At 40.6% G+C, this 14670-nt stretch overlaps 1 protein-coding gene across 3 annotated transcripts in view; it reads left to right on the forward strand.

Annotated features, from left to right (window-relative positions):
• The window catches only part of LOC111956851 (ATP-dependent zinc metalloprotease YME1L1), a 58407-nt gene extending 44939 nt beyond the window's left edge, over positions 1 to 13468 (forward strand). For all 3 annotated transcript variants that reach the window (XM_023977514.2, XM_023977515.2, XM_023977513.2), the window contains 5 exons: positions 5116 to 5267; positions 5601 to 5727; positions 6141 to 6214; positions 7444 to 7530; positions 9527 to 13468. In XM_023977514.2, the coding sequence (XP_023833282.1) occupies positions 5116 to 5267; positions 5601 to 5727; positions 6141 to 6214; positions 7444 to 7530; positions 9527 to 9670 (584 nt within the window). In that variant the 3' untranslated portion in view covers positions 9671 to 13468. The remainder of the gene's footprint in view (positions 1 to 5115; positions 5268 to 5600; positions 5728 to 6140; positions 6215 to 7443; positions 7531 to 9526) is intronic.
• Positions 13469 to 14670: the final 1202 nt, after the last annotated feature.

Genomic DNA, 14670 nt, shown 5'->3' on the forward strand with positions numbered 1-14670 from the left:
ATCATATTCCTCACGCCTTACACGGAACCAAACCGCTGCACGCATGGCCATCGTGCATAAATGTATTGTCCCCCCACACCAAACGCCAACGACACGCAGGTTAAAATATCAAAACAACTCTCAACCAATTACATTATTTTGGACAGGTCAAAAGCATTAAACCTTTATGGCAATTTAGATACTTGCACTTGCTAGTAATTGTCCTCTTTAGCTAGCTTGCTGTTCTAGCTAATTTGTCCTGGGATATAAACATTGATTGTTATTTTACCTGAAATGCACAAGGTCCTCTACTCCGACAATTAATCCACACATAAAAAGGTCAACCAATGTTTCTAGTCATCTCTCCTCCTTCTAGGCTTTTCTTCTCTATGACTTTATATGCGATTGCCAAATTTCATAAATTAGGTGCATTACCGCCACCACCTCATTCGTCTTTCAATCACCCACGTGGGTATAACCAATGAGGAGATGGCACGAGGTACCTGCTTCTATAAACTAATGAGGAGATGGAGATGCAGACTGCGCAGCCCGATCTGCATCAGAAATAGAACTGACTTTCTATTTAGCCCTTGGCAACGCAGCACTCGTTGGCGCACTCAGCAGTGTGGGTCAATAATTGAATAACATAGACTCTAATTTATTTTGCAAAGCTTGCGCGCACGTGACACGAGCGGTGTAGTCAGCCTGTTGGCCTCAGAACCACGGCTTCTCAGAGGAAGGTCCGAAAATTCAGAAGACTTCAACCACCCAAGCCATAGACTCACTCTGCTACTGTCCGGCAAATGGTACCGGATCATCTTCTCGGACCAGCAGGCCCGAGCAGCATAACTCCATGACAAAAGACTGCTAAATAGCCATAAACTGCTAAATAGTTAATTAAATGGTTAACACTGATATTTACATTGACCCTATCTTGCACTGACTCTATGCACAGTCACAAGACTATACAGTTGAAGTCGGAAGTTTACATACACCTTAGCCAAATACATTTAAACTCAGTTTTTTCACAATTCCTGACATTTAATCCAAGTAAAAATTCCCTGTTTTAGCGTCAGTTAGATCACCACTTTATTTTAAGAATGTGAAATGTCAGAATAATAGTAGAGAGAGATGATTTATTTCAGCTTTTATTTCTTTCATCACATTCCCAGTGGGTCAGAAGTTTACATACACTCAATTAGTATTTGGTAGCATTCCTTTAAATTTTTAACTTGGGTCAAACTTTCGGGTAGCTCCACAAGCTTCCCACAATAAGTTGGAAACTTTTTGGCCATTCCTCCTGACAGAGCTGGTGAACTGAGTCAGGTTTAGTCTCCTTGCTCGCACACGCTTTTTCAGTTCTGCCACACATTTCTATGGGATTGAGGTCAGGCTTGTGATGGCCACTCCAATACCTTGACTTTGTTGTCCTTAAGCCAATTTGCCACAACTTTGAAAGTAGCTTGGGGTCATTGTCCATTTGGAAGACCCATTTGCGACCAAGCTTTAACTTCCTGACTGATGTCTTGAGATTTTGCCTTCAATATATCCACATAATTTTCCTTCCTCAATGTGCCATCTATTTTGTGAAGTGCACCAATCCCTGCTGCAGCAAAGCACCCCCACAACATGATGCTGCCACCCCTGTGCTTCACGGTGGGATGGTGTTCCTCAGCTTGCAAGCATCCCCCCTTTTCCTTCAACATAACGATGGTCGTTATGGCCAAACAGTTCCATTTTTGTTTCATCAGACCAGAGGACATTTCTCCAAAAAGTACGATCTTTGTCCCTATGTGCAGTTGCGAAACCGTAGTCTGCTTTTCTTTTATGGCGGTTTTGGAGCGGTGGCTTCTTCCTTGCTGAGCGGCCTTTCAGGTTATGTCGATATAGGACTTGTTTTACTGTGGATATAGATACTTTTGTACCGGTTTCCTCCGGCATCTTCACAAGGTCCTTTGCTGCTGTTCTGGGATTGATTTGCACTTTTCGCACCAAAGTACGTTCCTCTCTAGGAGACAGAACGCGTCTCCTTCCTGAGCGTATGACGGCTGCGTGGTACCATGGTGTTTATACTTGCATACTATTGTTTGTACAGATGAACGTGGTACCTTCAGGCATTTGGAAATTGCGCCCACGGATGAATCAAACTTGTGGAGGTCCAAAAAAATGTGGAGGTCTTGCTGATTTCTTTTGATTTTCCCATGATGTCAAGCAAAGAGGCACTGAGGTTTGAAGGTAGGCCTTGAACTACATCCACAGGTACACCTCCATTGACTCAAATTATGTCAATTACCTATCAGAAGCTTCTAAAGCCATGACATCAATTTTCTGGAATTTTCCAAAATGTTTAAAGCACAGTCAACTTAGTGTATGTAAACTTCTGACCCACTGGAATTGTGATTAAGTGAATATTCTGTCTGTAAACAATTGTTGGAAAAATTACTTGTGTCATGCACAAAGTAGATGTCCTAACCGATTCCCAAAACTATAGTTTGTTAACAAGAAATTTGTGGAGTGGTTGAAAAACTAGTTTTAATGACTCCAACCTAAGTGTATGTAAACTTCTGACTTCAACTGTATTAACTGAAACATTTCAGATTTAATTTGTAATGAATTTGTAACATTTCAAGAAACATAATTCTACTTTGACATTCTAGGATATTTGTGTAGGCCAGTGACCAAAAATCTATATTTAATCAATTTTAAATTCGAGGCATGACTCTTCTCTGCTAACACAAACCACATGCATATCGACACGTATTGACACACACACACACACTTTCACGCTCATCATATGCTACTGCTCCTCTGTAATTTATTCTTGCTCTTGTTATCTATTCTGGTGCCTAGTCACTTTACCCTTCCTTTATGTACCTACCCCTTGCAGTTGTACACATCTTGCCATGGGGCTGAGAGAAAATGTGCAGTTTTAAATCTAATTTGGGGCTGAGAGAAAACGGGGTCATGGGGCTGAGAGAAAATGTGCCGTTTTAATACTAATTTCCTGCAATTCTACACATTTTGTCATGGCTTAAACATTTTGTCGTGACTCAAACATAACAAAATCAATGGGGGCCCCATGCCATGACAAAAATACTCCTGAATGCATCATTTTTTAAACTTTCGATTCTCTCTGACTAACCAGGTTTCCATCCACAGTTTTTATGTAAAGTCATACTGTATCACAAAAATCACAACCACTGTGATGGAAACAGGAAGTTTCGGTACAATTTTACAAATGGAACAGATCATTTGTTCGTTCGACATGGTGTGATCTTTTTGTGTCTGTAAAATATGCGAGAAATGGCGATGGAAATGCCTTTATGCGCAAATATTGATATAATAACCATCATATCGACGTAAACTTGGAGTCATGCGACGATATGCTGTGTGGTCCTCCGACTCGGGAAACCATGCAATTTATTAGGGTACAGATTAAATAATTTATGATGAACTTTACAGGGTGGTGGAAGTGCACTGGGATCTTGATGCTCCTTTCCAATAAATATCGAGGGTCTGATTCTAGTGACATGATGATCGATGCTTGACTGCCATTTGACAAATAAAAATATTCTCACTCTTTTCCATAATAATCTCATCATGTAGACTGGCCTACCCGCACTGTATGTGTGAGCTGTTGGTTAAAGCACACATGCCAAGACCAGAATAGGCACATTTTTGTTATTCAACGCAACAGTTTCTGTGACAAAACTATCGGTACAATTGAAAATGTGATGGAAACACATTGAACATTAGATTTTTATTCGATGCATGAAAACTTAAGCTAAAAGTCTGTTTGGTGGAAACACATCACAGGTGGGAAAATGCGCATTTGCAAATTTGAGAATATTCGCATAAATCTGTCGCCAATTGGATGGAAACGTAGCTACTGACTGACTAGCTTTTATTTTGGTGATTGTTAGTTCTCAAAGATGATCTTATTTAGAAATATATACAGTGCATTTGGAAAGTATTCAGACCCTTTTACTTTTTCCACATTTTGACAAGTTTCTCTGGTCTGATGAAACCAAGATTGAACTCTTTGGCCTGAAGCGTCACGTCTGGAGGAAACCCTGCACCATCCCTACGGTAAAGCGTGGTGGTGGCAGCATCATGCTATGGGGATGTTTTTCAGCGGCAGGGACTGGGAGACTAGTCAGGATCAAGGGAAAGATGAACGGAGCAAAGTACAGAGAGATCCTTGATGAAAACCTGCATCAGAGCGCTCAGGACCTCAGGCTGGGGCAAAGGTTCACCTTCCAACAGGACAACGACCCTAAGCACACAGCCAAGATGACGCAGGAGTGGCTTCGGGACAAGTCTCTGAATGTCKTTSAGTGGCCCAGCCAGGGCCCGGACTTGAACCTGATTGAACATCTCTGGAGAGACCTGAAAATAGGTGTGCAGCGACGCTCCCCATCCAACCTGACAAACCTTGCGAGGATCTGCAGAGAAGAATGGTAGAAACTCCCCAAGTACAGGTGTGCCGAGCTTGTAGCGTTATACCCAAGAAGACTCGGCTGTTACCGCTGCCAAAGGTGCTTCAACAAAGTACTTAGTATTTTAGAATAAGGCTGCAACGTAACAAAATGTGGAAGAAGTCAAGGGGTCTGAATATTTTCCGAATGCACCGTATATGTGTCCATGATCTACATACTTTATATCTCTTTTAGTCGTCCTAAGTTTACACTGAAAACGTTTTTTCATCCCATTTATTATTACTATTATTATATATTTTTTTACTGTTTGGACATAGGCGCCCGAAAAAACACTTAGGCGGCCCGTCCAATACTTTTCTATGTCGAAACAACCCTGTAAGATACAAAATGACAAAAGAAGAAAAAAAAACTAAAAGTAAACAGAAGGAAATGCCGCTCCTAATTGGAAACAGCATTTCTACTTAGAGCCAATCAAATGTGAGCGCTGAATGCCACCGACTCTGACCACTCCCATTCAAAATATAAATCCAAACCTGAATTGTGCCCAGACTTCCAATAGTTGAGTGAACGAGATGGGACTACATACACCTATACAATCCTCTCGGACCTTCCTATGGGTTTATTTGGCATTCAGGGACCGAATGGCTTCGAGCAGGAAATCAAGTGATTATCTCTATCCATCTCTTCCCTCCCACAGGCCCAGAGAGGAGGAGTGTGGAYATAGACAAGAAGAACAAGGAGATCACAGCGTACCATGAGTCTGGCCACGCTATCGTGGCGTACTACACCAAGGACGCCATGCCCATCAATAAGGCCACCATCATGCCCAGAGGTTCTTCCCTGGGTCATGTAAGTAGGACTGGAAATAGGGAATTTTAAATATATAGGAAACTAGATGGGTAGGGAACACAACATGGTTAGACTAATTAGAATATATAAAAAATAAAAAAAATTATACTTGTGTCTTATATGAAGGCTATGACACAAAATTAAACCACCTTTTTTTCAGGAATCTGTTCTGCTGAGCATGCCAGTATAATAATGCATAATGCTTAATTCCCCCTGTGTTTTGTCTTGCAAATGAAATGATTGTTTTTTTATGTTTTTAGAATCGTCAAATGTGAAGTGGTTGGTTCCGTTTGTTGCCAGGCCTCACTCCTCTTCCCCCACTGTCCATCCTAGGTGTCTATGCTCCCYGAGGATGACCGCTGGAGCGAGACGCGAGCTCAGCTGCTGGCCCAGATGGACGTCAGCATGGGAGGCCGTGTGGCAGAGGAGATCATATTTGGCAATGAGTTCATCACCACTGGTATGCAGGGGGATGTAGAGTTGGTGTAGGAGGGCAATTAGAGTACAGAGTTACACCTAGCACAGTACTGTAGAACAATAAGAKTTTTCCAGAAAACGGGATGGTGCATCCCGTGTTGGGGTAATCCTGGCATCCAAATGTAAAATAAATAATATTCARGTTTTAGTGATTGATGATATGGTCATATAGCTGACACTTTTATCCAAAGTGACTTARAGAATTGTGYAARATTGACAGTGACGCATATCTTCAGTATATGTGACCCATGCAGGAATCGAACCCAGGTCCTTACTGTTGCCAACACCATGCTCTGACTCACTGAGCCATTGGTATCTTTTAGCCCGTTAATAGTCTTCCAAGAGTCCAAGACTCAACAAAATATATSAAATACATGTTCATCTTGTTTTTTTTAGGGGCATCAAGTGACTTTGATGCTGCCACCAAAATTGCAAGAATGATGGTGACCAGATTTGGAATGTGTGAGAGGGTAAGTTATGTTTGTTCGAGAAAGAGGAAATGAATGAATGTCTTATACTGCATGAGCAAAGGCCTGCTGTTTGTATTGTATGCCCGTCAAGACCTACTACCTAGTGTGGAACCTTCACAAAGATCTATCTCTGTTTCTCAATTCAATGAGCTTCATTGGCATAAATGGTAACCACCCTATGTTGCAGCACTACATACAGTGCATTCGGAAAGTATTCAGACCCCTTCCCTTTTTCCACATTTTGTTACATTACATCCTTATTCTAAAATGGATTACCAAAAAATGTCTTTATCAATCTACACACAATACCCCATAATGACAAAGTGAAAACAGGTTTTTAGAAATGTTTGCAAATGTATATTAAAAAAAAAAAAAAAAAAACTAAATACCTTATTTCCATAAGTATTCAGACCATTTGCTATGAGACTCAAAATTGAGATCAGGTGCATCCCGTTTCCAATGATCATCCTTGAGATGTTTGTACAACTTCARTGGAGTCCACCTGTGGTAAATTCAATTGATTGGACATGATTTGGAAAGGCACACACCAGTCTGTATAAGGTCCCCTAGTTGACAGTTCATGTCAGAACAAAAACCAAGCCATGAGGTCGAAGGAATTATCCGTAGAGCTCCGAGACAGAATTGTGTCGAGGCACAGACCTGGGGAAGGGTACATAAAACATGTCTGCAGCATTGAAGGTCCCCAAGAACACATTGGCCTCCATCATTCTTAAATGGAATACGTTTGGAACCACCAAGACGCTTCCTAGAGCTGGCCTCCTGGCCAAACCGAGCAATCGGGGGAGAGCACACAGACAAGACAATACAGATGTGCCAAGCTTGCTGCATCATACCCAAGAAGACTTGAGGCTGTAATCGCTGCAAAAGGTGCTTCAACAAAGTACTGAGTAAAGGGTCTGAATACTTATGTAAATGTGATATTTGCGTTTTTTATATATATTTTTTATACGTTTGCAAAAATTTCTAAAAACCTGTTCTTGCTTTGTCGTTATGGGGTATTGTGTGTAGGTTGATGGGGGGGGAACTATTTGATTAATTTTAGAATAAGGCTGTAAAATAACAAAATGTGGAAAAAGTCAAGGGGTCTGAATACTTTCCGAATGCACTGTATATATTGTGACAGTATATCTTTCTCACTCACTCACTCACTCACTCACTCACTCACTCACTCACTCACTCACTCACTCACACTCTCACCTGTGTTGTAGCTGGGTGTCATGACCTATGCTGACCAAACCAAACAGAGCCCGGAGACACAGGCTGCCATCGAACATGAAGTCAGGATACTTTTAAAGGTAAGTTTCCACATACATCGTCCTTCTAAGGCCCTGACTTGGTGCTCTTTGGCTTGTGGTTGCATCACCGCCTGGTATGGCAACTGCTCGGCATCTGACCGCAAGGCGCTACAGAGGGTAGTGCGTACGGCCCAGTACATCACTGGGGCCAAGCTTCCTACTGTCCAGGACCCCTATACCAGGCGGTGTCAGAGGAAGGCCCTAAATATTGTCAAAGACTCCAGCKACCGTAGTCATAAACTGTTTTCTCTGCTACCCCACAGCAAGTGCTACTGGAGCGTCAAGTCTAGGTCCAAAAGGCTCCTTAACAGCTTCCAAGCCATAAGACTGCTGAACAGTTAATCAAATGGCTACCCTGACTATTTTCATTGACCCCCCCCGCTCTCTTTTTACGATGCTGCTACTCACTGTTTATTATCTATGCATAGTCACTTTACCCCTACCTACATGTACATACCGCAATTACCTCGACTAACCTGTACCCCCGCACATTGACTCGGTACTGGTACACCCTGTATATAGCCTCGTTATTGTAATTTTATTGTGTAACTTRTTTTTTTTACTGTAGTTTATTTAGCAAAAATATTCTTAACTCTTATTTTTCTTAAAACTGCATTGTGTGTAAAGGGCTTGTAAGTAAGCATTTCACGGTAAGGTCTACACTTGTTGTATTCGGCACATGTGACAAATAACATTTGATTTGATTTGAAGCCCTTTACAGAAATTCATTCAACACTYTCTTCTGTCAGATGGCATCATTCTAACAGGACACGCAGTTGCCATGAGCCATCTATACTGGAACTCATCTCWAAAAATGTAGATGTTGCTTATCCGCTTAACACTAGRTCCTAATTCTGAAAATRATTCTGCTCTCCGMYGCTATGACGCACTGGCTATTACAGCAAACCATGCTCGATCAGATGAGCAAACGTGCTCCAGCTAGCKTCCTAGTGCTAGCTTGTTTGAATGGCCTTTACGGTAGCCAGTTTGACAGGTTGTTGATAAAGTTATGGGTCTTTTCTCATAAATCAGCATGTATCGGACTCTGACATCTGGCACTGTGCCTCGCTAGTACTTTGTAACATTTGGCCAGCGCAATAACGTTGCAGCTAGAGCAGTCAGCTGTGCTGAAGAACTAGGCGTACTAATCACAGCTAACCTAACATACATTTTAAGTCGGAAGTTTACATACACCTTAGCCAAATACATTTAAACTCAGTTTTTCCTGACATTTAATCCTGTCTTAGGTCATTTAGGATCACCACTTTATTTTAAGAATGTGAAATATCAGAATAATAGTAGAGTGATTTTATTTAAGCTTTTATTTCTTTCATCACATTCCCAGTGGGTCAGAAGTTTACATACACTCAATTAGTATTTGGTAGCATTGCCTTTAAATTGTTGAACCTTTTGCATAACAACAGAATTAACGACTGGTCGCATCTGTGGCAACATGCCCAAAAGAACCAACCGATTTTTGACCAGACTGGTGGTAGAATGAAATTGGTGGAAGAATGGAATTGTAGGAATTTTTCTTATAAAAATTAATTAAAATATGTAATTCATTGTTAGTTTAATATGTTAACTGTTTTATAAAACCAACAAGGCACGCAAGATCACGCTATGTGATGAATACAGTCGCAGGTAAATGGGTTGACTGGCACTTCGTTTCGTGTCGGGRTGAACAACGCCATTTACCTGTGACTATTAATCACATAGCACGACCTCTTGTGCCTTAACGCTTAAATATTAGATACAGGTTTATAGTTTTTTAACTCTGACTCCTTTGAGGATGAAAGGGGGTTCAGTGGACGATGTCACCTTGGTAACATTTTCGAATGTTAGGGCAGCATATTGTGGTCAAATGTATTTTTTGATGTCCCATGAGTGTTTGCGAACTATCAGACAGATCAGTGCAGACAGCTGACGTGAGACAATGGCACTGGCTGTGTAAAAATAATTTCCTGACTTTTCTGGTGGTTTGTGTGGTCCTCAGGATTCGTACGAGCGGGCCAGGGCGCTCCTCAAGTCTCACGCCAAGGAGCACAAGAACCTGGCAACCGCCCTGCTGCAGTACGAGACGCTGGATGCCAAAGAGATCAAGATGGTCCTGGAGGGCAAGGCCCTAGAGATCAGATGAGACCTCCAAGGGTGGAGGCYTCACTCTGTTTATTGGGGGGATGGGGTGGGGAGAGGAGACTAAATCTGGCTGTGGATTAGGGTTGGGAAGCATAGGAACTGTTGGGACTGGCTTTTTGGAAGGTGTTGGAATGTAAATATATGAAATTTAAGGTTTCAAGATAGGATAATTTTTTTATGTAAAATATGTACGCAAACTACGCACAGTCTTATCTTCCTGTTAATGTCTGGATAGTTGTTAGGATCCTTATTGTCGATAACAAGGAGGATTGTGGGATTTCCCTTCAAATTGGTAGGGGGCAATCAGCAGTTGCTGCATCCATMTTTGTATTATAAATTAATGATATGTACCCATTTGATTCTTGAAGAATATAACTTATAAATGCCTCATGAGTTTAGTTCAACTGTCGTACCCCATCAGAACCCAAAATATACGCTTGTATTATGCCAATGTTTGTACACAAACTAAATGTAAACAAACACTGTAAAGCCTAAAAATTGCCAGATTCACACATTTTGTTAGTAGTTTGTATGTATCCCATTGCCATATGACCTCTTTTTCAATGTACCCTGTCGTGTGTGTGTGCGCGCACGCGCATTGAACTCAAGTCCAGTGAGTCCATGCCCTGGTTCCTCAGAATCACTACAAAATAATCTTACCAGTAAAATACAGTTGTCTCTACCTGAGACTGTCAATCATGTATTTGTAATAAGGAATCTGATTCCCCCTAAATAGTCTAACAACTTTTCCCAGTTTTACCAATTTTCCCAGGTTTGAGCCTTGTGTGCTAGTTYCCGTTTCAAAGGTGGKKTTTTGGGAATGTACGTGTACTCGGAGTAGGAACTCTTTTGGACTTGAGCCACAATTCAAATGTGTCTTAGCACTTTGGTCAGTCTGATCACTTACTCGATGTATTTATGTTATCAAATATGTCAATGCTGTGTGTATATATAGATGGGAGTGCTGCTGTGCTTTGAAATTATGCTTTTATTCACTTCATACTCAACGTTGGCAAATTAAGCTGTGACGGGCCATTGGGTCCTCCGTTTTTGGATCTGATTAGTTCATCCATTTACTATGAAATACCTTAAAAGTTATCTGATTTCTAGGTCTAAACAATTGTCAAAGTAACAGTTAAACCTAAGAGACCCTACAACTCCTCATATCCTGGTTCACTCCCCACTTCTGCTGTGTACTCTCTATTCACATCTGAACACAGCTGTCTCTCTAGCATTACTTGAGTAGATCTGTGAATCTGTTTTTTTTTTACATTTCCTCACTTTGTATGGTTTTAAGCACTGTAGCTCAGAACCTCACAGTGTAAGCAAGGACCGTCATACTAATTTGCTGACGTGTTGGCCTATAAGGAAAACGGTCAAATGCAACTGTAGACAATCGACTCAATCGCTTCAACAATGTAGTATCTCCATCTTTGGTGAGAATGAACAGTTTTTACAGAATGCTTTAGGCAAGAATATTGAACTCCTTTGAAATGTCTGCTAATGTTGAGTTGGAAGCATGAAGATTGTGATACAATGGAGGTTTAAAGCCATACCTTTAGGATGTAATAATGTGGGATTAAAAGGTTTTTAATTGTAATTTTTTGTCWACAATCTACACTAAATACTAAAATGTCAAGTGGAAGAATATATATTTTTTAAGATTGATAGAAATTAAATAACAAAAATATAGTCCTTGGAAAAGTATTCAGTCAATATATACATTGAGTATACAAAACATTAAGGACACCAGCTCTTTCCATGACAGACTGACCAGGTGAATCCAGGTGAAAGATGTGATCCCTTATTGATGTCAGTTGTTAAATCCACTTCAGTCAGTGTAGATGAAGTGGAGGAGACCGGTTAAAGTTTTTTTAAGCATGTGTGCTATTCAGAGGMTGAATGGGCAAGACAAAATATTACATTTCCGTTGAACGGGGTATGGTAGTAGGTGCCAGGCACACTGGTTTGTGTCAAGAACTGCACCACTGCTGGGTTTTCACACTCAACAGTTTCCCGTGTGTACCAAGAATGGTCCACCACCCAAAGGACATCCAGCTAACTTGACACAACTGTTGGAAGCATTTGAGTCAACATTGGCCAGCATCCCTGTGGAACGCWTTCGACACCTTGTAGAGTCCATGCCCCAACGAATTTACATTGTTCAATTCGTCGGGGTGTGGGACAACTCAATATTAGGAAGGTGTCCTTAATAATTTGTACACTCGGTGTATGTTAGAAACACATTTGGCAGTSACTACAGCTGTGAGCCTTCTTGGGTAAGTCTCTAAGCTTTACACATCTGGATTGTGCAATATTAGCCAATTATTATTTMTATAATTCTTAAAGCTCTGTCAAGATGTTGGGACTCATGGCTAGACAAAAATGTTAGTCTTGCCATAGATTTTCAATCAGATTTAATTCAAAACTGTAACTTGGCCACTCAGGAACATTCCCTGTCTTGGTAGGCAACTCCAGTGTAGATTTGTGTTGTAGGTTATTTTKCTGCTTAACGGTGAATTCTTCTCCCAGTGACTGCTGTAAAGCAGACTGAAGCAGGTTTTCCTCTAGGATTTTACCTGTGCTTAGCACCATCCCATTTCTTTTTATCCTGAAAAAGAGATTTGCCAACGTCAAGCATATCCATACCATGATGCAGCCACCACCATGCTGGAAAATAAGAAGGCAGTTAACTRAGTGATGTGTTGGATTTGCCCCGAACATAAGGCTTTGCATTTAYGCCAAAAAGTGTGTTCCTTTGCTGTTTTTTTTCTTTTCAGTCATACTTTATTCMGTATATTTGTATTTTTCTTTTGACTCTGTCGTTTAAGTCATTATGTCYTCATTACAATGTTGTTGATCCATCCTCAGTTTTCTCCAATCACAGCCACAGTTTTCTCCAATCACAGAATAATAGTAGAGAGAATGATTMATTTATTTCAGCTATTATTTCTTTCATCACATTCCCAGTGGGTCAGAAGTTTACATACATTCAATTAGTATTTGGTAGCATTGCCTTTACATTGTTTAACTTGGGTCAAACGTTTCGGGTAGCCTTCCACAACCTTCCCACAATAAGTTYGGTGAATTTTGGCCCATTCCTACTGACAGAGCTGGTGTAACTGAGTCAGGTTTGTAGGCCTCCTTGCTCGCACAGACTATCAGTTCTCCCCACAAATGTTCTATAGGATGAGGTCAGGGCTTTATGATGGCCACTCCAATACCTTGACACCTTGACTTTGTTGTCCTGAAGCCAATTTTTTTTCTGAGGTCTTTTGCTGATTTCTTTTGATTTTCCCATGATGTCAAGCAAAGAGGCACTGAGTTTGAAGGTAGGCCTTGAAATACATCCACATCTCCAATTGACTCAAATGATGTCAATTAGCCTATCAGAAGCTTCTAAAGCCATGACATCATTTTCTGGAATGTTCCTAGTTTTTTTAACGGCACAGTCAATTTAGTGTATGTAAACTTCTGACCCACTGGAATTGTGATACAGTGAGTTATAAGTGAAATAATCTGTCTGTAAACATATGTTGGGAACATTMCTTGTGTCATGCACAAAGTAGATGTCCTAACTGACTTGCCAAAACTATAGTTTAACAGTGGTTTGTGGAGTGGTTGAAAAACACGTTTTAATGTCTCCAACCTAAGTGTATGTAAGCTTCTGACTTCAACTGTAAATGATCCTTGTGTCACTCCCTCTTTGAACTATCGGCTGCCCGATAAACAAAATAACATTCTGTGTAACAATAAATCCATAGCATTTACAGCACAATAAAATATATACAAACTCATAGCTCTTTGTGAACTCTTGAAAAATTCTAATATGACTATTTAATTCKCACAGTAACATTCATTTTGTTCACATCTGTCTTCATCTGTCTTCACACCTCCCCTGGCGTCAGTGACTTAAGGACTTCCATGAGAACATCTCTTCTTAGAGATTGCCACAGATACGGWATGTTTGAACCTTGTGATAGCCCACAGATGGTCTGCCATCCAGACAATGTAATATATTGTGATTCAGTCATCATACCGGGCTTTGCATGCCAGCCAATCACCTTCTCTCATTCTTACACTACAGTCGTCATTCATAGAAAACAAATGAAAAATCAAAGGGTCTATGCGGATCATCAATACTTTTTGTTGCTGTTTATACCGATGCCTGTTTATTAATGAAAAGCAGAAGATACTAAATATCATTCATCACAATSGTTAACCAATGCAAAATAATAGGAAAACATTTCAAGCTTATTAATAGCATTACATTTAGCCGAATCGGTACACATATGGCGCAGGGAAAAGTCAAAGAAAGGAAAACACAACCAGATTCTAATCTAATCAACTATATTTAAATGATATGAGTGCACCCTTGTGTCGCTCCCTCTGAACAGTGCAATAAAATATATCAACATTCATAGCTCTTTACGAACTCTTGAACAGTCCAAACATGGCAATTTTATTCACACAGTAACATTCAATTAATCTGTCTTCACACCTCTCCTGGCGTCAGTGACCCCAGGACTTCCATMGGAACGCCAGCCAGTCAGGAGTATTATCASCGTCTCATCCTTCCACTACAGCAGTCATTTATGYAAAACAAATGAAAAACCAAAGAGCCTGTCATGTCAAATAGTGTCCCCCTGCAAAAAAAGMTTTTTGGGTTCCCAGGACTGCCGAAACATTGCAAAGAATACTATCCAAATATGTTTTMGGATTTAAATGGCTAGCTAACGTTACTTGTTTACTTACATCAGCCTGCCTAGTCAGCTAGCTAGCCAGAYKGTTTTGTTTAGCTAACATTAGCGAGCTAGCTAATTGTTTTTGTAGCTTTCAGTTTGTATGTAACGTTAGCTGCACTTCAATGGCATCCCTTGAGGAGATGTTATTTTATCTTTCCAACCAGGCGAAGTACTATGAAGYCACCGCATGAACAACCATTTTTCAACAACAGTTTTCCATCTAGGTAGTTGGTCATCTAGAAGTMGCTAGTTATAC

This window comes from Salvelinus sp. IW2-2015, linkage group LG32, assembly GCF_002910315.2.
Source record: "Salvelinus sp. IW2-2015 linkage group LG32, ASM291031v2, whole genome shotgun sequence".
In the NCBI taxonomy this organism is placed as follows: Eukaryota; Metazoa; Chordata; class Actinopteri; order Salmoniformes; family Salmonidae; genus Salvelinus; species Salvelinus sp. IW2-2015.